Consider the following 26,106-nt stretch of genomic DNA (forward strand, 5'->3'; position numbering starts at 1 on the left):
GAATAACTGGTGAAGAGTCTGTTTTGTCTAATTTAACTTGGAAATTAGAAAGAGAAAAAAAATATTTTTCATATATACAAAACATATTCTATTTAATAAAGTATGTGCATAAAATTATATATTGGGTAAGAGGCAAAATTAAAAAGAAAACAGCTTATAATATTCCTGATAATCAGAGTTCCTAAATATAAAAACAACAAACGCCTTGCCATTTTAAAAAATTAGCACATTACAACTTTTACATACTTCAGAGGAGATAAAGATCTTGTGACACTGTTCTGAGGAATCTAATCTTTACATTTATAAAAATTGAAGGCCTAATTTTGCAAATACAACTTTCAAGCTGTATGAGCAAATTTAACTTACATGGAAGGCACAGGATGACATCACGTTGAAGAACGTTATCTGTAAATTTCATAAAATCTAGTCACAAGTTACTAGAAACATTTTTAAGGAATCTCAGAACTGTTTATGCTGTTCTGATTCAAACTTAGAACGGAAGAGTCTTTATATCACAAATACAAATTGAAGGAAGAGTGAAGAAGAGAGAACTGTTTCTTAGTTGAATGCTACCTGCTTTATGCAGTGTTGGTCACTAAACACTCAGAGCAGATGATTAAAATTTCCTTTAACTTGAATTGTTTTCAGTTTTCAACACCTTATTCACCATATATTGTTTTAGTTTGTAAAAAAATGTTACTTTCACATTACTACAATTTTAAACAGTCAATCACTGAAAGAGATTTTTAAGTAAAGTCCTGCTCTATTAGCTTCCTACATTGGAATACAAGAATACAGGAAGTGCTTTCAACAGAAAGTTACATGGTTCTACAGTACAACCTGTCTAGAAGACTTGCAAAGGACCAGTATCGTGACTTGGTCTCTTTGGATCAGGCAAAATCAGAGGCAATTGAAGAAGTGAACTTTTCTTAAAATAATACATAAAAAAATTCCCTTATGAAAATGAATACTTGCTTGCATTTAGATTTAGTGCTATTGAGAAGAACTGAGGCACAACGAAAAGGAAAATAATCTGAAATAAAACAATTTACAATGTGACTGAAAGCCTTCACCATTAGACTTGACTGATGCAGGATGACTTTCTCATATTAAAGAAGATTACACACACCAGGGATGAGCCAGTTTTGTGGATCATGTGTAGGGTGACACTAACAGACTGCTGCAGCTAAAAATCCTGATTTTCAAAATCATTTATCATCTTGACTTTCCATGAAATTACTGGCTCTTTTGCTACAGTAAAATTAACTTCAAACCAAAAGGATGCTCTGAAAGCTCTGGAGGACTGTTAGTTTAGCAAAGAGGATGCAAGTTTCTCATTTTCTCAAACAAGTTCTGCTAGAGACCCATATTTTCTTCATTTATGTCAGTATTAGACGTTCGTTCCACAGAACTTAAAGCTTTTGGGGAGAATGTTAAAGATGATTCTTCAAAGAACAGCTCTTCTAACGGTGACTAGGTAAGAACAGTCAGGTTGCACTCAGAAATGCTGCTGCCTTGAACTGTAACTGCTCCTTCCTCCGGGTCATCATGACTCCAGCAACGCATGCCATCTACAGACTTGCTGTCCTTTTGACTCCTTCATTTCAGTCCAGTGGTTGAGTTCCTCTTCTCCAGAGCTGTTCAGACCTAAAGAAACCCAGCCTATCATCTCTTTCCTTTTCATGCTGCGTTTGTTATACACCGACAGTATCAGTGTCACATCAGAGAGCTGAAACAGGGCCACTTGAAACACAAACGTTTCCTTGTATACTGGATTTGGCTGCCCTCTGCGGATGGATGTCTTGCATTTGGACATCTCTTGACCCATGGAATTCAGTAGGGTTAATTTAACATATGTATCTACAGGAAAAAAAACAAAAACAAAAACATACCACAAATATCATTTGAAACAAACTCAAAATGTCTTTCTTGTAACACTTGATGAGGTTAAGTATTCATACTTTATAAGGATATGGTGTATACCACGTTTAGTAGAAATCTAATAATTCCATTTTGATGCAGATGATCACAAAATGTGACCAGTACAGAGAATGCTAAGTAGGCATAAAATCTTTGGGGGGTAATAATATCTTAACCTCACTATTTGCAGAATTTAAGGTATACCTCATAATCCTTCCCTTACCCTGCCCCCCCAACCTCCCAACCCCCACCATGCCCGCCCGCACCCCCTTTTAGCTTCACTAAGCAGGACACCACAGCATCAATAAACACTTAGCAAGCCCAGCTAGCCACGAGCTGTAAAGCATTCCACTGCGTTTTCAGAGTGTGAGAATAAACGAACACAGAAACGAAGGCAAATGGTAAGGAGGAAAAGAGAAAGACAAGAATGCAAAGATGACATCGAAACAGCTTAGGATGAAATGTCAAAAAAATCTCTGCATGGATGTGGTTTTTAAACACATTTTTAAAACATTTCAGGGCCAAAATGAAGCCAAATGCACTAAAGGCTCAACATTTAGCAAGTTAAGTTAAAACTTTCTCCTTGGTTTCATGCAAGAGTACATTTAATGTGCTTTTTGGATGGTTAAAAATAAATACTACAGGGTTCCTTTTTGGCACAATTTAATGTGAAATTTTAAGTACGGTATCAACTATTTTCATGAATTATAAAAAAAAACGTTGATGTGATGTTTAGTATACCAAGTGAAACATAACAGTTCATTGCCTGGTTACTTAGGAGATAAACCCTCATTTCAAACAACTGTGTTTTCAATTTCTTTAGAACTCATGCAAATGATCTTCAGCATGTAGATCCATCATGTGTACTTCATATCGAAATTTCAATTAATTTTATGAAAATTTCAATATTTCTCAATGAAATATTTGTTTCTACATGAATCAATATAATGAATAAAAATTAAAACCTTTAATTTGAAAAGTTTTGCTAATTTTACAGATACTCTGAATACCATCATCCATAATCAGAGATAAATTCTAAGTTAGTTTTATTCAAAGTACCACAGATAATAAATGTGCATTTTTTGGAAATCAACATGGTGGACAGCTTCACTGCTGGCAAGTTTTAGGGTATTTTGTTTTTGCATGAAAAGACAACATCCAATTAGCCTCTACAGGAACTCACCTCGGATTATATAAACCTGTCCACCTATCAAGTGTTTTAGACAACAGAACAGTCCATCTGACAACAGGGGGTGGAAAGCAGTAAAAGAAATAATGACCAGATGTCAATTGTTGGGTGAAAGAGGGTCAAAGGTTAGAATTAAAGAGGAAACGCTGTTCACTGGAGTGGAAGAACACAAAACTTTAGCATCTTAATTCAGGTAGAGGGTTGAACAAAGGGTATGTTGGGTAAATTTCATGGAATGAGAATTTTTAAGGTCATTGTGTAATCGTAAACAAAAATTACACTGTTTTAAAGTGGGACATCTTTATAATGATATCCTTGTGGTCTAAAGCACATTGAACATAGAATCATGCAAATTATCAGACTATAAAAGACTGACTAAAAGTCATTAAAAGATCATTATAATGGCTATTTTGCTAAATTAAGTTTATCCATGCAATATTTAATATTTCCAACACTTTTATTACTCCCAGTGTAATATAAAATTAAGTTATGAAAATAGAACTACTAAAATTTTTGTTCCTGAATGTTACCATTGTTCTTTTTGAGATAAAAACTGGATTAGTCAGTCTATAGCACAGTTCAAAGCTTAGAACCCAGGTATATATGAAGGGTCACAATCTTATATAATATATACAGTAGACAAACTGATAAAATTGTCTTCTATTTTACCTTATAGATACTTTATTTCATATAATAAAGATTACTGTTAACTTGTATTTACCTACTAGCTACCTCCCAGCTTACACCAGTAACTGTCCTAATCCTGAAGCTCTAAATCTAAAATAATGGAAATTTCTATAACCTGTTCTTTAACCTGAAAGACCGACAACGTGTTGTGGATGCAAATCTCTCTTAACTTGTTTATTACCCACTCCTGCCTCTACTCCCCATCTTTCATCTTAGTTCTGATGAATGCTTCTCTGTTTCTATCAGAGTGGCTTCAGCAAGGACAGAAAGACAAACCTATCGTTTCATTCTGCTCCTTTCTAGCATTTCAAGTTAAAGATTTGTCAAAAAATTGAACTACTAGCTAAAGTAGGAGTGGCAAACGGGATGGTGTGTTATTAAACGTAATCCCAAATAATGTCTTATCTGTTACAGTGTTTCAAAAACACTCAATGTTTAGCAAATCAAGTAAAACTTTCTCCTGGTTTCAAGCAAGAGTACAGTGCTCCCTTGCAGTTGTCACAGTTCTTTCCATGATTTTATCTTTCATATACAAATTCTGCTCATTTAAATTACTTCCCAGGCCATTTGAGTTTGCTTTCTTAGTGTGGATCAATGAAAATAACCAAGTCACACTTCCAAAGCTGTTTAGTAATTGCTTCTTTCCTCCCTCTGAATTTTTCCTTTCGAAAGGAAAAAGGGGACAATAATAATTACATTCCTTTTACGTGCCTTTATCTGATTTGAGTATCACAATTACCCTGTGAGATACAATCTTAAGTTTTACACATAAGGAAACAGACTCAGGGGAGTTAGGTCATTCATCCCAGGGTAGAAATATAAACCTAATTTTGGCCTCTGACTTTTTAATGCAGGGACAGATCCACTGTGTGATGTATGTGAGAAGCAAGGTTTCCAGTACTACTGAGGGCACATTAAATTTATTTTTATGACTTTTCACTTTGATTGAAAAAAAATAATTGTTAGAATACTTAGAAGTAAAGTTAACTCAAGGGTGGAAAAAGTCTCCCCTCCTCCAACAATCATTTGCTACCTGGAGTGAAATACTGCTTTCAGCAAGTTTGTGAGAAATCATGAAACAAATTTAAGGGTGCCATCACTGTTCAAGATTTCCTTTCAAATTTTGAGTTTAGGCCATCAACAGCTTTAATTTTACAGAAATATAAAGAAGCTGCTACTCTCCCAGTTCATTTCTACAGATAACAGTCAACAGTTTTGGAGGTGTACTGTGCCAATTTGCCTGTGCTTGGCCCACTCCCACCTCCTGATCTAGGAGAGAGATGAGAGAGGAGAGGGAGAGGCTGATGGACAGGGTAGAGGGATGTATACCATCTAGCTTTCCTTCCCTAGCATCCAGCATAAACATCAAACTGTTCCTTATTCGTTTTGTCCTGGTAAAAGCAAAGCATATTTCATTTAAGATAAGACTCTGCTAGCAGTACTGATTTATAATTTTAAAGGAGGAAAAATGTAAAGAAACATTTTTTTTTTCTTAAAATTGTTAACACAGACAATAAGGAAAAATACAGAAGGATACACATTAGTTCATAGTACTGCATGCAGATAGAAAACACATTCATCTTCAGTGAACAATAGCTATATATATATATTCCTCATCATATTTGTGGAATATTATTACCTTAAAAAAAGACTCATAACTTTTTCTGGTAATAGAAGATAATGGCTATGATAGAGCTGATTTATTCTGAAGATGCTGAAAAATGTAAAGTCTTGTCAGCTTACAATTAATATTTTGATTTTCAAATCTTTCTACTTCCCAAATGACTGGAAATAGAAAACATGAAACAGATTAGCTGGTGATTACACCATTATTGATTGGCTATGACTAAATGATAGGATTGGAGCCCTAACACTTAGAATCCCGTAAGTACAGAAAACATTAGAATTAAGAAAAGTTTTCACTCACTGGGTGGCCTGTTTGCTGCCAGGTTTTTGAAGTGGCTGCCTTTTATCACTTCTGCGGATAGCCTTCCAGTTGTGGCATTATAGAGGAGACCAATGAGAATTTCTGGGACTGAGCCATGTTCAAGAGACTGACAGGAGGACGTGCTTTCACTGCAGGACATTTCCGACACACTCATTTGGGAGTCACAGCCCTGCAATCAAAAACGAGATCTTTATAGTATTTTGTAAGAAAAAGATATATTAATAGATATGTTGGTAATGCCCTGTCTGTTGGAACGAGGTAGGTTAACCATGATAAAGATTAAGAGTTGCAAGCAAAATTCCCAAAATACTAGACTAGAAATGTTTTTAGCATATTTTGGTTTCTGGATCTCTTTTCATCATGTGACAGTCAAAGGAGTAACAGGAGATGAGGTTTCATAAACTCTTGCATGTTTGTATACAAAGAGAAGAGAGAAATTTCTTAAACTCATAGCTGCTAATGAACTCTTTCCCAAATGCAAAAAATTGTTTAAAGACTGACATAGATTTATACTCAATTACATTAAATTGTGCCTTTAAAGACACAGATTGCCAGACTGTGATAATAAGCAAAAAATCTGCTATTTATAAATTGATATATAAAACACTGACATATAGAAAGTTGAAGAAAAAAGGGTGGGAAAATATTTGCCATGCAAAAGAAATTTGGTGTAGCTACATTAGTATCAGCCAAGGTGAGCTTTAAGGCAATAATCATTTCTAAAGATAAACAGGTACATTGAATAATGATAACACTTCAAATTTACCAGGAAGATAAAGTAATTCCAAATTTGCATGCATGGGCTCAAAAGCAAAGATTTAGAAAGCAAAAACTGCCAGAACTAGAAAGGAAACAGGCAAATCTACAACCAGTGGGATACTTCAGCATACTTTCAGTAACTGACCAAAGAAGGAGGCAAAATAAATACAGTAACGGTGCAGAAGATTTGAATATCATGATAAGTAAAATGGACCTAATGGTAATATGCAGAACATCATACACTACGACTACAGATTATATATTTTCTCAAGCACGTAGTGGATATTTTTTCCTTTTTTTCACAATAGATTTTTACAAAAATATGTATTAAAAAAGCAAACAAATTTCAAATGATGGAAATAATTCAGAATTTTTAAAAAATCAGCTATAAATGCAAACTATCTTCTAGTGAAGAAAGAACTCCTATAAATTTGGAAATTAAGGATATAATTATAAATAACCCATGAGTACCTAAACAATAATGAAAATAAGTTACTTGAAAAGATGAACAAAAATATATAAATGTTAGACAGTCCAATTAAGAAAATAAGAGACAAGGCACAAATAAAAAAATATCAGTACTGAAATGAGACACTATATATTATATATATATATATACTATATATTCTATAGACCATGAAAAGATTTTTTGAAGATGAGTAAGAACAGCTTTCTTTCAACAAATTTGAAATTCTGATGTAATAGACATATTCTTGGAATAATACAATTAACCAAAATAGACACAAAAAGAAATATAATATCTGAACAGTCTTACTGAAGAAACTGAATTAGTAATTAAACAAATTTCCAAAGCAAACAGAAAATAAAACAAAAAACTTTAGGTGAATGGCTTCAACAGTGATTTCTAATTAATCACACTAGTCTTATGCAGGGTTTCCCTGATAGCTCAATTGGTAAAGAATCTGCCTGCAATGCAGGAGACCCCGGTTCAATTCCTGGGTTGGGAAGAGCTGCTGGAGAAGGGATAGGCTACCCACTCCAGGATTCTTGGGCTTCCCTTGTGGCCCAACTGGTAAAGAAGTCTTAAGCAAACTCTTTCAGATAGTAGGAGAAGAGGAAACATTGCCCCGTTTCCCATAAGAAAGCAGCAAGACCTCGGGACTTCCCTGGCGGTCCTGTGGCTAAGACCCGTGGTTAGGATCCACTGAACAGGGCAGGGTTCCATTTGTGGTTGGAGAACTAAGTTCCCACATACCACGTGGTGTGGCTGAGCAAAAACAGCCAAACCCTAAGATCAAAACCTGACAGTGCATTATTAAAAAATTACAGAATTTTCTCATAAACTCAGATTCAACACTAAATACTCATTGAGCAAACCAAGCTGAGCAGCAGATAACATCATACTTAGTAAAAATTTCTAATGTTTCCCCTTTGAAATTGGGGATGTGACAATGATGCCAACTATTACCACTGGTAGTCAGCGCTGCACTGGAGATTCCAGCTAGAGAAGGTCCTAGCCTTATGAAAGGCAATAAAATGAAATAAAAGGTACAGTGACTTGGACTGTCCTTACGTACATTCTATACAGTTACACAACCAGGAAATTGAAAAAGTCTGCAGATGTATCATAGTTGCAAAGGTAAAATTTAAGAATCTATATATTGCTATACACCAGCAGCAAATTCAAAATAAAACTTATTTTGAAATGGCATCTATTAGAGGATAAAATATAAAATATCTAGGAATAAATGTACAAATGATATGCAAGGACTCTATACAGAAAACCATGAATATTACTGAGAGAAATGTAAAAGTGCTGAATATACCGTGTTAACAAATTATAAGGTTCAATTTTGCAATATTCTTTCCAAATTGATTAAATGCAATCATAATTAAGACCTTAGACTTTTTGTGTGGAACTTGACAAACTAATTCTAAAATGTATGCAGTATATAGGTACTCTGGAATAGCATTTAGTCTTAAGAAGGAAATCTTGACATCTGGGACAACATGGATGATCCTGGAGGCCATTACGCTAAGTGAAATAAGTCAGTCACAGACACACACTGTGTGGTTTCCCTTCTGTGAGATATCTAAGATAGTCACAGAGGCAGATGGTAGAACGGGGGCTGCCAGGGGCTGCAGAGGGGACGTGGGGAGTTGTTCAGTGGGTATAAAGTGTCACTTATGCACAATGAGTGAGTTCTAGGGATTTGCTGTACAGTAATCAATTAATCTACAGTTAACAATATTTCACACTTAAAATCTGTCAAAGGCTAGACATCACATTAAACGTTCTTACCACAATAAATACAATACAAGATAGGGGGCTCTGCCCTACTGAGTATCAAAATTTATAATAAAAGCTACATTGTTTAAGACAATGTGATAAAACAATGTATAACAGATTACTAAATAGAAAGCCCACTAATTAATCTACGCATAACAGATGCAATTTACAACAAAGGTAGAACTATAAAACCATGGGGAAAGGATAGTCTTTTTAATAAATAGTGATAGAACAACAAGTTATTGACACAGAAATACATGAAAATTAACTCTATCTCAAAATATACCCAAACCCCCCAATTCTACACCTGAATATAAAAGGTAAAATGATAAACCTATACATTAAAATAACAGACTATATTCACCATCTCAGGGTAGGGGGAGACTTCCTTAAAGAGGACAGAAAAGCATTAATCATAAATTAAAGTTTAGTGAATCTAGCAACATAATTTTAAAATTAAGAATTCCTGAGCTTCAACTGAGACTTTTAGGATGGTGAAAAGGCAAAATCATCAGGTAGGAGCAGAGGTCTGAAATACATATAGTTCACAATTAGCTCAAATTCCAAATATACTAGCTCAAATACCCATAGCTCTATAAGAAAAAGACAACAATATAAAAACACTTGCCGGATACTTCAACCAGCACTTTCATAAAACAATGGCCAATAAAAATCTGAAATGCTGTTCAACTTCATTAAAAATCAAGGAAAAGGAAATTAAAACCATGAGGTAACACTACATACCAAACAGATGAGCTAAAACAATACTGAGATTAGGACAAAGAGCAAAGGGAGGCCTCATTTTCCAATGGTTATAACGTAAAGCGATGTTTTCTCAAAATGTTAAAAATGCACAAACCATAGTATCTGTCAATTCCATATACTTATTGCATCAGGAATATGTGTAATGCTTACCAAGATACATATGAAAGAATGTCCTTAGCAGTATTATTTATAATGGCCCTGAAGAGTAGACCAGATAAACAATTTGTGGTGAATTTATAAAATACAGCAACTATACTGCACATACAGTATACATACACTAGACAGCAATCAAACTAATTATAACTACATTTACAAACATGATTTTGAGTGAAAAATGCTGAACCTAAAACGATACTTAGCCATATGGTTCCATTTATTTAAATTTTGACAACAAAAGTCCAAAACAAAAATCAAAGACAGACCAGGATAATACTAAACTTCAGTATTTCAGATGCACGATGCATGAATAGATGGTAAAATGATAACGACAGTAAGAAAGTAATTAACTTATGAGTCAAAATTGCGGCTAACCCCAGGGGTGGGGAGAGAAGGAAGAGTGCCTGGAAAGGACACAGGGGTTTCAGGGGGTGCAGGCAACATTTTATTTCTTGACCTGGATGGTAGTCACACGGGTTGTACATTTCTGTCTTTTACAATAATTTCTACTATGTGTTTGTGTGCGTGCATACTAAGTCGCTTCAGTCGTGTCGGACTCTGCAACCCTATGGACTGCAGCCCGCCAGGCTCCTCTTTCCATGGAATTCTCCAGGCAAGAATGCAGGAGTGGGTTGCCATTTCCTCCTCCAGGGGACCTTTTGGACCCAGGGATCAAACCTGCATATCTTTCTGTCTTCTGCATTGGCAGATGGGTTCTTTACCACTAGCGCCACCTGGGAAGCCCTCTATGCATTTGGTTTCACAAGAAAAAAGGTTTAATGATACAAGGATACAACATTTATAATGATAAAAATTGTATAAAAATATGATAAAATATTTAGGATAAAATAATGATAAAATATTTAGGGCTTTCTTTGCACATTCCTAAAGGGATTCACTCCATGAGTTAAAAGACAAACTAAAGACCCTCTTGATGAAAGTGAAAGAGGAGAGTTAAAAAGTTGGTTAAAGCTCAACATTCAGAAAACTAAGATCATGGCATCCGGTCCCATCACTTCATGGCAAATACATGGGGAAACAGTGACAACAATGGCTGACTTTATTTTTTGGGGGCTCCAAAATCACTGCAGATGGTGATTGCAGCCATGAAATTAAAAGATGCTTGCTCCTTAGAAAAAAAGTTATGACCAACCTAGACAGCATATTAAAAAGCAGAGATATTACTTTGTCAACAAAGGTCCGTCTAGTCAAGGCTATGGTTTTTCCGGTAGTCATGTATGGATGTGAGAGTTGGACCATAAAGAAAGCTCAGCGCTGAAGAATTGATGCTTTTGAATTGTGGTGCTGGAGAAGACTCTTGAGAGTACCTTGGTTTGCAAGGAGATCCAACCAGTCCATCCTAAAGGAAATCAGTCCTGAATATTCATTGGGAGGACTGATGCTGAAGCTGAAACTCCAATACTTGGCCATCTGATGCAAAGAACTGGTTCATTTGAAAAGACCCTGATGCTGGGAAAGATTGAAGGCGGGAGGATAAGGGGAAGACAGAGGATGAGATGGCTGGGTGGCATCACTGACTCAATGAACATGAGTTTGAGTAAACCCCAGGAGTTGCTGATGGACAGGGAGGCCTGGCGTGCAGCTGTCCATGGGGTTGCAAAGAGTTGGACATGACTGAGCGACTGAGCTGAACTGAACTGATACTACTATTACTCTACAACAAATTTTTAGATTTAAAATTTATAGATTTAGATGTTTAGATTTTAAAAATCTAAAAATGTCTTATACAAGTTTTCAAGTTTGAATTTAGGTTGGCTTATACAAATAATGAAGGAGAATTAATACTTACTTGGGGATTGTATTAACTCACTGGACTAATATTGAGAGGGATAAAAGTCTCCTATTGTCAAATCTAACTCTAAACCACAGAGGAGAAAGCCAAAAAAAAAAAAAAAAAGATATATCTTATGTTCCTAAATCACGGGTACACAAAACACATAGTTTGGTATGTTTTCATGACAGTTGGAGGAGAAAACATAATTTTAGTAAGTTTCAATTAGGATATATCATCACTTATGAAAATAGTGTCAGAAACATGCTCAAGCACATTTGGTGCGTTTGCTACATTAGGCTATTATACCAGCAGCATCTGTTAGAGTATTGTGAAATGCATTTTTCATAGTATAGTATTTCTCATGTTAACCTACTGTCAGATAGTAAGATATGAACCTAATGTTTTCTTATTCACACATTAAGGTCATTAAGTGATGTCCCATTAAGGAAAGTCTTGGGAAAGGTCTTTCTCACTCCTAAGAAAAACAGCTAACTTATCTCCCCCAAAATGTTGCTGCTTATCTGCTACAAAAATGTCCTTGTCTCCAAGCCCAACAAAAAAAGAAGAGTGGTTAAGATCTTCAGTGATCACATTTTATTTCAGTAAGCCCTGCTGAAATATAGTAGTGTTTAACAGAAAAACGACTATTTTCTGAGGAGTTCATTCTGAATTTATACCTTAGAAAAAGTGCAAATCTCACGGCCTTTCCCACTGCCATCGCTGTCACTGCCTATCCGGGGTTGGCATAGGTGTGGCAGTGCGTGGGCATCACCGAGGACACTGCAAGCAGCAGAGATTAACAGTATAAACAGTAACTGGAGAGCAAAGACAAATTAAATACAGATGCTCTGGACTCAAGTGGCATCTTCCCGTCGATGATTCCTCAGGGCAGGTAGTTCCATTCAGCATGCATTCAGCAATGTCTACCTACTCTTGCTGCAGACTCCATCATTAATTTATCACTAGGGCTTGCCTTGGCGGCAGTAACTGCAGGTGATTAACCCAAAGTCAAACCAATCCCAATCATAACTGGGTCTACTTAAAGGGATTGTCCCACAGGCTCCCTAAAGTGAAAGTATAACTTCTTCCCATATAACATGATACTTCGTTTCTTTTTCACACTTCTTTTCTTTCCTCTTGAGTCCTCTGCCCTAGGGTGAAGGATGATAAGCAATTCTGTAGAAAAAAAAATGGTTTAATTTCTCTGAGAAACAAACCAACTCTATTTAATGTTTACCATAAGCAGAATGAGCGCTTATGATAGCCATTACATGTCCTTATGCTAATAGGTTAAAAACAGGTAGGAACTTGTAAATATAGAGAGAAAAACATAAGATTAAAACATATAATACAACAGAACTATTAGGTAAATGTACTGAGTTTTTTATTAATACTAAACTGACTCCACCTTACTTGTAACCAGTTCTACTCAGTATTTCTAAGATAAAACTGCTGAACTCTATAACGGTAATTATGATGAATTTGAATATTTCACATTGAATTTATCCTCCCTGTGCCTCGAAGATATTTTCTGGTGTTTAAGGTAATTGGCAAAGCATGAAATGCTTCCATTACACTTTCCTGAAAATGGGGCGACGGGGGCGCAGAGGGTGCAGAAGTGCCAGAGGGCAGTCAGCTGCTCCAACACTGAGGGCCCATCCCTAGCCCCAGGGCACGAGCACCGGTCAGACAAGGAGAGGAGCAGACGTGGGGGTGGGTCAGTCGCTCAGTCGTGTCTGACTCTTGCAACCCTCTGGACTGTAACCGGCCAGGCTCCTCCATCCATGGGATTCTCCAGGCAAGAATACTGGCGTGGGTTACCATTTCCTCCTCCAGGGATCTTCCCGGGACAGGGATCGAACCCGCGTCTCCACCACTGCAGGTGGCTTCTTCACTGACTGAGCCGCCAGAAAAGCCCCCCAGGGGCAATTTCAGGAAGGAGGAAGCAGTAACAGCATAACTGCTCCACACCTTACCCCTCTTCCACTTCCACTGCCTCCCCAACCCGGTGTAAAGGAGAGTCACCCTGTACTCTGGTAGGGGTAAAAATGCCCACTGACTCTAAAGGATAACTTAACTGGAGTAAGCGAGGGATGGATGGATCGTTTACATTTCAAAGTGGTATTGGAATCAGGAGGCTTCCGGTTGTAAGTGACAGACCATGGCTATTGGCAGGGGAAGAAGTGGCCTTCCCAGACAGGGTCTGCCCCCAAAGCAACACATTACGGAGGCCACCAAGAGCTGCCTACCAAAAACAGAGGAGGGACAAAGACAAAAAGCACCCAAAAGGGAGGACCAAGAGAGCCGGAAGGCTGCAGCAAGCCCTCCCCCTGTCTGCTTGGGGCCCTTGCACTCCACGAGGAAGGAGGCTCATTTCAGCCTGCAGAACACCAGTCTGTCTCTCTCCCTGCAGGGAAGCCTGGTGCTGAGAAGCTTCTGGCACTTACCATCAAAGGACCGACTTTCACGAGCTGAACACACACAGGGGAATTTACGGCTTCTGTAACACAACAGTTAACACTAGAGCAGCTTCAGATGCTCACAGGTCCAGGCCTCAACCCGTGTCTCCAGGAAGGAGTTCTCTCCCATTCCTTGGGTTTGTTTCCCAAATCTGGCTTTATTCACAGGTAGGCTCTTTGCTCCGACCTGCCAGATAGTTTTCAGCAGCTCTGAGTGTTGTGGGAAGGAGGAAGACAGCATCCTGACTGCTCCAACCAGAATGAAGTCACTTCATCAAAAGTACAGGGGTAGGTTGGCCTCCCAAGCAAAATGTGGATACTGTGGCCACAGGAAGACACGGAAGCCAGGCAGAAAGAACAGATGTCTACTACAGAGCCTATTCACCTGAGTTGTTTGCCCTGCGTTTTCCCCCGTGACCTTCAGTGAGGACTATCACCCCTGCTGCTGAGGAGCTGGTGACGCTGCCGCCATTGCACCAACCGTGACTGCTTCCCTCTGTCTCTTTGCTGGGTTTGTTCTGAGGTCATTAGCTTTGCAAGAGCCAAAGAAAAGGAAATGATGGTTCAGCGAAAGGAAATGTTTCTACCCTCGTGGAGCAGAGCTCTGATGGAAGAGGAGAGTGAAAAAGTTGGCTTAAACTTTTCAGAAAATTCAGAAAACTAAGATCACGGCATCTGGTCCCATCACTTCATGGGAAATAGATGGGGAAACAGTGGAAACAGTGTCAGACTTTATTTTTTGGGCTCCAAAATCACTGCAGATGGTGGTTGCAACCATGAAATTAAAAGACGCTTACTCCTTGGAAGGAAAGTTATGACTAATCTAGATAGCATATTAAAAAGCAGAGACATTACTTTGCCAACAAAGGTCCGTCTAGTCAAGGCTATGGTTTTTCCAGTGGTCATGTATGGATGTGAGTGTTGGACTATAAAAAAAGCTGAGTGCCGAAAAATTGATGCTTTTGTTTCTCTTTTTTTTTTTTTTGGAGATTGATGCTTTTGAACTGTGGTGTTGGAGAAGACTCTTGAGAGTCCCTTGGACTGCAAGGAGATCCAACCAGTCCATCCTAAAGGAGATCAGTCCTGGGTGTTCATTGGAAGGACTGATGCTGAAGCTGAAACTCCAGGACTTTGGCCACCTGATGCAAGGAGTTGACTCACTGGAAAAGACCCTGATGCTGGGAGGGACTGGGGGCAGGAGGAGAAGGGGATGACAGAGGATGAGATGGCTGGATGGCATCACCGACTTGATGGACATGATGGACAAGAGTTGGTGATGGACAGGGAGGCCTGGTGTGTTGCGATTCATGGGGTCGCAAAGAGTCAGACACAACTGAGCAACTGAACTGAACTGAATGAAGAGTGGGAGAAAAAAGAAGCAAATTCTCACTTTCTCTTTCATACAGAAAGTTTTTTCATATTAACACTGAAGAAGATGTACTGGTAAGATTTAAGATACAAAAAAAATTAATTGTAAAACAAATAAAAACAAGATCTTTTCTAGTACCAATACTTGAATACAGCATTCTGTGGAAATGGTCATAAAAACTCCTGCTTTTATCTAAATTTCTATATGTATATGTAGATATATATTTATATATATGTGCACATATTCTTTTTTGCTACATTCAATATGAACATATTTAATTTGGCATTTCTGCATACATGTTTGTGAAAGCTTGGTTTGAGCTTGTGAGATTGGTTTATAAAATTTACAAAATGTTTCCCATGCTCTCTAACAATACATAAACTATTTCAGAGTATACAAAAGAAAAGTACCTTTCTCTTTGGAGATGTGTAACTTTGACACTAACTAGATAAGAAGAATATAAAATTATAAACAAATCTCATTTATAACCATATATATGCAGAAACCCCAAGCTAAATACTGTATTAAATTGAATTTAACAACAAAAACTACGTATATATATTTCATCAAATAGGTATTATTCCAAGAGAGTTATGTGTTCACTGAAGTTGCCTTTGAAACTCAACCATCTTTCTTCTTTATTTTATGAGAATCTGTTTAGACTACTGATTGAAATTTCTTAACGGTAATAAGTCATCTCAAGTTTTCTATTATTCCTGAATCACTTTTAAGAAATTCATATTTAAAAAAAAATTGCCCATTTCATCTAAGTTTTCAAACTGGTTTTTCTAAAATTATTCTCTTTATGATTCTGAAATTTCCACTGAATTGATGATTATGTCCCCCTTTTCACTTAGCATAATGTTTTTCTTTCCTGATCAATATCTCCAGAGGTTTATCTAACTTATTAGCAATTAAAAAAACTCAGCTTTTGTTTTTCCTAAACCTCTTTGCTGTTTTTCTTTCATTGATTTCTCATTTTCCTTTTCTAACTTCTTGTGTTGAATACTTAACTCATCAATTTCCACTCTTCTTACAAATATATTTAAGGCTATATATTTCTCTGTAATATCGTTATATCTGTAGGGCATAAATTTAATTCTGTTCTCATTTTGTCTGTTTCTAAAAATTTCTAATTTCCATTATGCTTTCTTCTCTGACCCAGAGTTAAAGAGTTTCTTGTTTATCTACACATCGATTTGAGGGATGGGCGGGGCATGAGGTCTCCCTCTCACCTCTCCTCCTAGCACTCTACTGCTCAATCATGGACTTCTAGCTAAACAGGCCTCCATGCTCTTCCCTGAAAACATCACACACACTCTGGGCTCTCAGGATGGGCTCTCTATCTGCTTGCAATGTTCTTTCTCCAGATATGCAAATGACTAACTCTTCAGTTCTTCTAAGTCTTTGCCCACATGTTGCATTGCCTATCGTGACCTTTTGTTTAAATCACAATTCCTGTTCAACTAGCACTCTTGATCCTGCTCACCCTTTTTTCCCATTCGCTATCGTTATAACCTCCTCACATACTGTATACTTGTTATATTTACTGTATCCCAAGTGTTCCCTCTCCACTAATGAATTAAATTCTGTGCAGGTAAAATTTCTACTTTTCATTAATGTACTCAGTATACCAAACCACCAGGATGATGTCTGGCATATAATGTATGTGTGTGTCAGAGATATTTGTTGAAGGAAATTCTAATTTCAATCCATTGCGGTCAAAGAATGAAGTTTATATATTAATTCCTTGTTATTTGGGGAGAATTCCTTTGTGGTCTGACATATGTATGGCTGACATTTGTAACTACTCTACGTACGCTTACATTTATTAAGTAGAGGTCCCATACATATCCATCAAATTAAATCTGTTATACATTAAATCAAATCAGACCTTCCATATCTTTGCTAGTATTTTTCTGCCTGCTCTATCTCTGCTTTAGATTTTCTACACACTTAATAATCTCTCAGCTCACAGTTACTTCTACCTTACTTCCTCCTTTTGAATTCAATGTTCTTCCTATACAAGTACATGCTTGAGTAATTACCCCAGCAATGAACTATGAGTGCTAAACTCTCTTGGTCTTTGCTTGAAAACACTGGAATTTGCCCCCTTCCTTAGCAATAAAGAGGTGGCTATAATATTCTAAGTTGGTAGTTCATTTGCTTTGGCTCCATACAGATATTATACCAGTGCCGTTTAGTGTTTAGGGCAGTTGAGAAGCCTTCTGTTAGACAAATTGTTGTTCCCTTCCCTTTCCTCGGTCTTTACTTTTATCATTTTGTCTTCAGTGTTCATCCTATCACTGTAACCTTTGTAGATGTGGTTTCATTTATGATAATCCTGCTTATTAGCACCTGCACTTTTTCAATTTGATGATCTATCTATTTCAAATGTCTCCTCTTACTATTTCTAGTCTCTCATTCTGGAGTTTTTAAAAGAAAATATATTTTAATACTCTCATTTTACTCTTCATTCTACATACCATGTTATTCATATTTTTCATTGATTCTATTTTTAATGACTCTATTCTTCATTCCAGAAGTTCCATATGGTCATTATTTAAATCTGCCTCTTTCCCATATTGTCTTGTTCTTTCCTTGTGGTTTCTATTACATCTTTTAGCTCTTTATTCATTTAAAGCATATTTATTTTGTAACCTCTTTCATAATGTCCTATTAAATTGAAAGGACTGTTGCTGAAGCTGAAGCTCCAATACTGTGGCCACCTGATGCGTGGAGCCAGTTCCTAGGAAAAGACCCTGATGCTAGCAAAGATTGAAGGCAGGGGGAGAAGGGGTTGTGGAGGATGAGATGGTTAGATAGCATCACTGACTCAATGGACATGAATTTAACCAAACTCTGGGAGATGGTGGAGGACAGAGGAGCCTGGTGTGCCACAGCCCTGGGGTTGCAAAGAGTCACACATGACTTAATGACTAAACAACGACAACAGTAACAACAGTGTCCTATTAATTTATGTCCTAGAGATGCCAACGTATCTATTTTTGGGGCCTGCTGTCATCATGGTGGGTTATTTCTTTCTGCTCATACTGCTTTCTAATGTAAGTTCATCTTCAAGAAGGACTGTTTTTCTCTGTTTTTCTGTATTACTTAGGTTTGGCAACCTGAACAAAATAAGATGTTACTTAAGGAAAGAACCAAGAAGTAGTAGGGAACAAGATACTGGTAGAAAACCAGTGGTAGCCATTACACCCCCATGTCCAGTATTTATATTCTCAGCTTGTTTAATAATTTTTAGAAATACTCATACTCATCTTACAATCTTGACTTAATTTATTTGTGACCAGACTTCAGGCTACTTGCAAAGAAGTAATTAACAGAGCAAATATTGCTTTCTTTATATTACTGAAGGAAACTGAATAGAATAGAATCAAAAACATTTTGGAAGTCAGCAGTATAAGAATTTATTGAAAGTTTGTTCTGCACATAGCAGTGCTCTGGGAGAGGGATGAACTAATTCTAAGCCAGACTATGATAAAATGTCTTGAGAGGTTTATGGGAGAATACAGGTAGATGTGATCAACTCTGGAATATCAAAAACTCTATTCCCAAGAACAGAGTTTGAAGTAGGCCCTAACAGGATTTCAATAGGCACAGGGAAGGGCATTTCAGACAGCATAATGAGCTAAGGCCCAAATGTGGATAGCATATTTGGTTAAAAAAAAAACACCAAAAACTGATCTGGTATAGCTGGTGTATGTAGGTAGGGGTGGAAAATGTAGCTATAGAAAGTAAGACTGAAGCCAAGTTTTACTCACCTAACTAGGTGAATATTTCCATCATAAACTATAACCATTGCTTTGTCTGTCCTTCTTGCTAGATTGTCAGTCTGTTGAAGGTAGAACCTTTGTTTTATTCGTCTCTCATGGCCCCAAATTAGTATAGTACTTCTCACACCGCAAGCACCTAACAAATACTGTTTAATAAAAAGAATGAGTTGTGAAACACGTGAAATGTAGGAGTAAGAAATACTGGCCCTGCTCTCTAAGCAGTGGAGAGCGAGAGAGAGAGGCACTGTGAACTGGAAGCAACAGTTCAGGTCGACGCCTTAGGAAAAATAGCAGATGGCCAAACACGGGCAGGACTGAGTGCTGGGCAGAGGTCACGTTCTGCTTTGTTGGGCTAGTGACAGAGAGTCCTCTTCTAGAGGAGTACTTGTAGTGTGTCCTTGGGTACATTTTACATCTTAAGCAAAAAAACTGCAACTTTTTACTTTGTAGGAAACACAGACTTTAAAAATACATGATTTACTATAATTTATTTTGATTGGTATTGGAGATCTAGAAACATGTTATATAGTGGAAGTAATCATATTAGATTTTTGTAACCTGAAAAACAGCTTTAGCATGTAAGAACCAAGACTTTTGTTTCAAAATAAATGTAGCTGACTTCTCTCTTAATAATCCATCATATTTCTGAAAAGCACAAAAGCTTTTTTCCTCTAAGGTATCTGAGTCACTGGAAATATGTATTGCTAAGATAGTATAGATGCTGCACTCCAGAAATACATACAACTCCTCACATAAACACCTGTGGGAGGTGTAAGCTTTTTAAAACCGGTCACTAAGCTTACAGAGGTCTAGAATCACAGTTATTCGTATGCAATGCGATTCCTAGTGTATTCCAAACATGCTAACTTTTCCTTTAAACAGTTTGTTTTAAATCAGATGATCTGAATCTGTGTTCTTACTAGAAATGTAAATTTTTTTTTACTATTGGAAACTGAAATAGAATGGTAACAACAGCCCAAAATTATTGGGTTGGCCAAAAAGTTTATTCAGGTTTTTCTGTAAACTCTTAAAAAAAACCCAAATGAACTTTTGGCCAACAAAATATTACAAAATGCTTCCTAAATTTTGGTTATATTCTATTACCCAATGGCTACTGGTTTTCTAACTGTAGTTAATGGAACCTATTGAATTTCATTTTGAAAAAAATAATTTAAACTATTTAAAATCTAAAATAATAACTGTAAATGCACATAAGTGAGAATTTAAATAGAGAGGTGATACAGCATACTGATAAGGTAAGCAAACACTGGAGTCAGACTATCAGAGTTTGTCAGTTACGGAATGTGACTTTACGCAAGGTACTTAGCATCTCCATGTTTTATCTAAAAAACTTGTAATAACTGTCTACTTTCTTAGTAGTTAAACTGAACACTAACAAACCACAGAATACTACTGCATTTACTTTTATTGAAGGTTTAATTTTGTATTTTGGACTAAAGATTTACCTGCCTGCCATGTCTGTTTATTTAGAAGTAGTACTTGGAGACTGCACCGCAAGCTGTTTAAAAAGAGGTACCATTTGTAACTCTATCTGTGTGATTCAGACTTAGATTTTGTTGTGTAATATTAAAAAAAAATAATCTGGATTCAATTTAAGAGCTGAAGTTAAGATTAAAACGTATTATCAGCAACTGCATAATTGTAAGTATCTGTGCTATTTCTCGCCTTGAAAATTCCGCAGACAGGGAAGCCTGGTGGGCTACAGTCCATGAGGCCACAAAGAGTCGGACACGACAGAGCAGCTGAGCACATGCTTGGAAGTAAGACAATGGGTTTATACGCAAGCTCTGACATTTTGCCATCTGTATGACCTTTGGCATATTTTTAAATTTCCTTGAGACTCAATTCCTTTATTTATAAAAGAAAGTTAGAAATAGTATTAATACTATCTCAAAATTTTTATTCTACATTTTCTTGTTCAAGAAACAACTCCATTATTCTCAGTGTTTGATGTTATAAATAAATATTACAAGGTAAGAGCTCTGTTAGTAAAATTACTTTATATATTTGGGTTACCAATAATATTTCATTTGAAATAAAGGATGTGAACGCTTGAGAAACTTGAAAAGTCATGTACCACACTGTCTTTGTACTCTTCTGTTTCTGAATGGTCCACTCGAAAGACCAAATTTTAAACACTATAAGGCTGTGCTGCCCCCTGCTGACCCAGTTTCTCTAATATATTTTGAATCTTCTGAGAAGTCAAAACTTAAACTTTAGTATTATAGTTAAGTAACTCTACAGTAGGCAGGAAGACTATAAAAATGCAGATGGTAAAATATGGAAGCAGTGCTAAATAATAAATGAAATTTGTCAACTACTTAAGACTTCCCTGGTAGCTTAGATGGTAAAGAATATCCCTAGGTTGGGAAGATCCCCTGGAGGAGGGCATGGCAACCCACTCCAGTATTCTTTCTTGCCTGGAGAATCCCATGGACAGAGGAGCCTGGCGGGCTACAGACCATTGGGTTGCAAAGAGTTGGAGATGACTGAGTGACTCACACTTATTAAGAACACACAATCTGATAGTGGGAACAGATAAATATAATCATATGCTTCCAATTTGCATATTATTTAAAAAACATTTATTTATTTGGCTGCACCGGTCTTAGCTGCTGCATGTAGAATCTAGTTCCCTGACCAGGGATCAAACCCAGGCACCCTGAATTGGGAGCATGGAGTTCTAGCCACTGGATTACCAGGGAAACCACCAATTTGCATAACATTGAACAAATGTAGATGTCCCATCTAAATAACTGCTATAATTGCTCCTTACTTAAAGTACTACTGACACCTTGTGGGAAATATGGCTAAACCACAAGAGAAAAGGCAGTCAGCAAAAACTGTCCTGAGGAATCCCTGATACTCGACTCGACAGGTAAGATTTCAAGTCAGCTCTTTAAATGAATAGCTGAGAAAAGAAGAGAGGCTAAAGGCAGAGGAGAAAAAGAAAAATACACCCATTTGAATGCAGAGTTCCAAAGAATAGCAAGGAGAGATAAGAAAGCCTTCTTCAGTGATCAATGCAAAGAAATAGAGGAAAATAATAAAAATGGGAAAGACCAGAGATCTCCTCAAGAAAATTAGAGATACCAAGGGAACATTTCATGCAAAGATGGGCACAATAAAGGGCATTTCGAAACAGTATGGACCTAATAGAAGCAGAAGATACTAAGAAGAGGTGGCAAGAATACACAGAAGACCAATACAAAAAAGATCTTCACGACCCAGATAACCACGATGGTGTGATCATGGAGCCAAACACCCTGGAATGCGAAGTCAAGTGGGCCTTAGGAAGCATCACTATGAACAAAGCTAGTGGAGGTGAGAGAATGCCAGCTGAGTTATTTCAAATCCTGAAAGATGATGCTGTGAAAGGGCTGCACTCAATATACCAGCAAATTTGGAAAACTCAGCAGTGACCACAGGACTGGAAAAGGTCAGTTTTCATTCCAATCAAAAAGAAAGGCAATGCCAAAGAATGTTCAAACTACCACACAATTGCACTCATCTCACACGCTAGTAAAGTAATGCTCAAAATTCTCCAAGCCAGTACGTGAACCGTGAACTTCCAGATGTTCAAGCTGGATTTAGAAAAGGCAGAGGAACCAGAGATCAAATTGCCAACATCCACTGGATCATTGAAAAAGCAAGAGAGTTCCAGAAAAACATCTATTTCTGCTTTATTGACTATGTCAAAGCCTTTGACTGTGTGGATAACAACAAACTGTGGAAAATTCTTCAAGAGATGGGAATACCAGGCCATCTTACCTGCCTCCTGAGAAATGTGTATGCAGGTCAAGAAGCAACAGTTAGAACTGGATATGGAACAACAGACTGGTTCCAAATCAGGAAAGGAGTATGACAAGGCCAGACATTGTCACCCTGCTTATTTAACTTATATGCATAGTACATCATGTGAAATGCTAGGGTGGATGAAGCACAAGTTGGAATCAAGATTGCCAGGAGAAATATCAATAACCTCAGATATGCAGATGACACCACCCTTACGGCAGAAAGTGAGGAACTAAACAGCCTCCTGATGAAAGTGAAGAAGGAGAGTGAAAAAGCTGGTTTAAAACTCAACATTCAGAAAACTAAGATCATGATGTCTGGTCCCATCACTTCATGGCAAATAGATGGGGAAACAATGGAAAGAGTGAGCGACTCTATTTTCTTTGGCTCCAAAATCACTGTAGATGGTGACTGCAGCCATGAAATTAAAAGATGCTTGCTCCTTGGAAGAAAAGTTATGACCAACCTAGACAGCATATTAAAAAGCAGAGACATTACTTTGCTGACAAAGGTCTGTCTCGTCAAAGCTATGGTTTTTCCAGGAGTCATGCAGGGATGTGAGAGCTGGACTATCAAGAAAGCTGAGCACTGGAGAACTGATGCTTTTGAACTGTGGTGTTTAGAAGACTCTTAGTCCCTTGGACTGCGAGGAGATCCAACCAGTCCATCTTAAAGGAAATCAGTCCTGAATATTCACTGGAAGGAGTGATTTTGAAGCTGAAAGTCCAATACTTTGGCCACCTGATGTGAAGAACTGACTCACTGGAAAAGACCCTGATACTGAGAAAGATTGAAGGTGGGAGGAGAAGGGGACGACAGAAGATGAAATGGTTGGACGGCATCACTGACTCGATGGACATGAGTTTGAGTAAGCTCCGGGAGTTGGTCATAGACAGGGAGGCCTGGCGTGCTGCAGTCCATGGGGTCTCAAAGAGTCAGACACGATTGAGTGACTGAACTGAAATATGTTCAAAGAACTAAAGAAAACTGCGTCTAAAGACTTAAGGAATGAGAACAATTTTTCACCAAATAAAGAATATCCACGCTAAGATATAAAGCAAAAAGTGGCAGAATTAGAAACAGACAATTCCACAATAATAGTTGGAGCTTTCAATACTTCATTTTCAATACTGGATAGAACAACTAGATAGAAGATCAACAAGGAAATAGAAGACTGGACAATTATCAACCAACTATATCTAAACGATATCTACAGGACATTCTACCCAACAACAGCAGAACATATTTTTTCAAGAACACATGAAACATTTCTCTCTGCATAGATGGGGACAGACCATCTATTAGGCCAAAAGCAAGTCTCAATAAATTTAAAAAGACTGATAATCATACAAATTATGTTCTCTAATGACAACGGTATTAAATTAGAAAGCACTGACAGAAGGAATTTTTGGAAGTTCACTACAAAACAACATTTTCATCATAACCAATGGGCCAAAGATAAAATTATGAAGAAAATTAATAAAAAAGCTTGAGAGGGATAAAAATAGAAACACACCATATCAAATCAAAAAGGAGACTGAAAACTAGCTTAGGGGTAATTATAGCAGACAATGCCTATAAAAAAAAAAGAAGAAAATATTTCAAATCAATAACCTAACTTCCTACCTGAAGAAACCAGAAAAGAACAGCAAACTAAACCTGAAAAATTATAAAGATTGAGAAACAGAAGAAAGGTTATAAAGACTGGAGTAGAAAGACTCTGAAAAATAACAGTAAAGCAATAAAACTGAAAATGTTTCTTTAAGAAGATTAGTGAAACTCATCAACTTTTAGCTAGAATGACCAAAAAAAAAAAAAAAAAGAGCACTCAAACTCTAAAGAAAGTATGAAAGAGAGGTCATCATTACTGAACTTTCAGAAGTAAAAGAGGTTATAAGAAAACATTACACACAATTCAACAAGTTAGATAAACTAAATGAAATGGAAAAAATTCCTAGGAAGACACAATACTGAAAGTGACTCAAGAAGAAACCGAAAATGTGAACACCTATAGGCAAAGACTGAATTAGTAATAAAAAATATAAACAACAACTTCCCACAATGGGAAGCTGAGAGCTGAATGGCTTCACTGGTAAATTCTACCTGTTGTGGACTGAATGAACCCTCCAAAAGATACGTTCAAGTCCTAACACCTGTTACCCTATGAGTATAAAGTTATTTGGAAACAGGGTCTTTGCAGATTCATTAAGACATACATTAAGATGAGATCATATTGGAGTAAAAGACAATCATGGAACAAATTCTACTTCAGAGCCATCAGAAGGAATCAATCCTGCTAACATTCGGATTTCAAACTTCTGAGCCCCCAAGATCCGTGAAAGAATCAATTTTTGTTGTTTTAAGCCACACAGTTTGTTGTGGCATTCCAAGGAGACAAGTACACTGCCAGAAGTTTAAAAACTGTCCCACATAATAGAAGAGGAGGAAGCCCTTCCCAGTTCATTCCTTAAGGTCAGTAATACTATAAAGCCAGGCATAGATATCACAAGAAAAGAAAACTACAGATCGACGTCTCTTATGAATATCATAAATGTCCTCAGTTCACTAAAATACTAGCAAACCAAATCTGTAACATATGAAAAGGATTACACATCATGGCTAAGGGCGATGTATCCTAGGAATGTAATATCAATTTAATGTATGAAAATCAGCCAAAGTAATATGTCATAATAACAGAATAAAGGACAAAAACCACAGTCATCTTAATAGATGCAGAAAAAAGCATCTGACAGAATCCAACACCTTTTCATGATAAAAATACTAAACAAACTAGGAACAGAAGGGAATTTTCTCAACTTGATAAAGGGCATATATGAAAAACCTATAGTTACTAGTATACCTAGCTGTCGAAAAGGCAAAGTCTGGTGGCTCAGACAGTAAAGAATCTGCCTGCAATGTAGGTGACCTGAGTTCGATCCCTGGGTTGGGAAGGTGCCCGGAGAAGGGAACGGCAACCCACTCCAGTATTCTTGCCTGGAAAATCCCATGGACAGAGGAGCCTGACTGGCTACAGCCCAAGGGTTTGCAAAGAGTTGGACACAACTGAGCAACTGACACTTTGACCTTTCACATTAGTTGTTGAAGACTGAATGCTTTCCCCCTGAGAACAGGAAAACTACAAGGATGTCTGCTTTCAACATTTCTATTCAACACTGTACTAGAGGATCTAGTCAGGGT

The 26,106-nt window shown here is 37.2% G+C and overlaps 1 protein-coding gene across 2 annotated transcripts in view; it reads right to left on the reverse strand.

The window, feature by feature from the left end:
• Positions 1–864: 864 nt before the first annotated feature.
• Positions 865–26,106, reverse strand: part of SYT14 (synaptotagmin 14) — a 190,048-nt gene continuing 164,806 nt past the window's right edge. For both annotated transcript variants that reach the window (XM_065937237.1, XM_065937236.1), the window contains 2 exons: positions 5,724–5,913; positions 865–1,860 (listed from right to left, as the gene is read on the reverse strand). In XM_065937237.1, the coding sequence (XP_065793309.1) occupies positions 1,547–1,860; positions 5,724–5,913 (504 nt within the window). In that variant the 3' untranslated portion in view covers positions 865–1,546. The remainder of the gene's footprint in view (positions 1,861–5,723; positions 5,914–26,106) is intronic.

This window comes from Muntiacus reevesi, chromosome 5 (genome assembly GCF_963930625.1).
Source record: "Muntiacus reevesi chromosome 5, mMunRee1.1, whole genome shotgun sequence".
NCBI classification, from domain to species: Eukaryota; Metazoa; Chordata; class Mammalia; order Artiodactyla; family Cervidae; genus Muntiacus; species Muntiacus reevesi.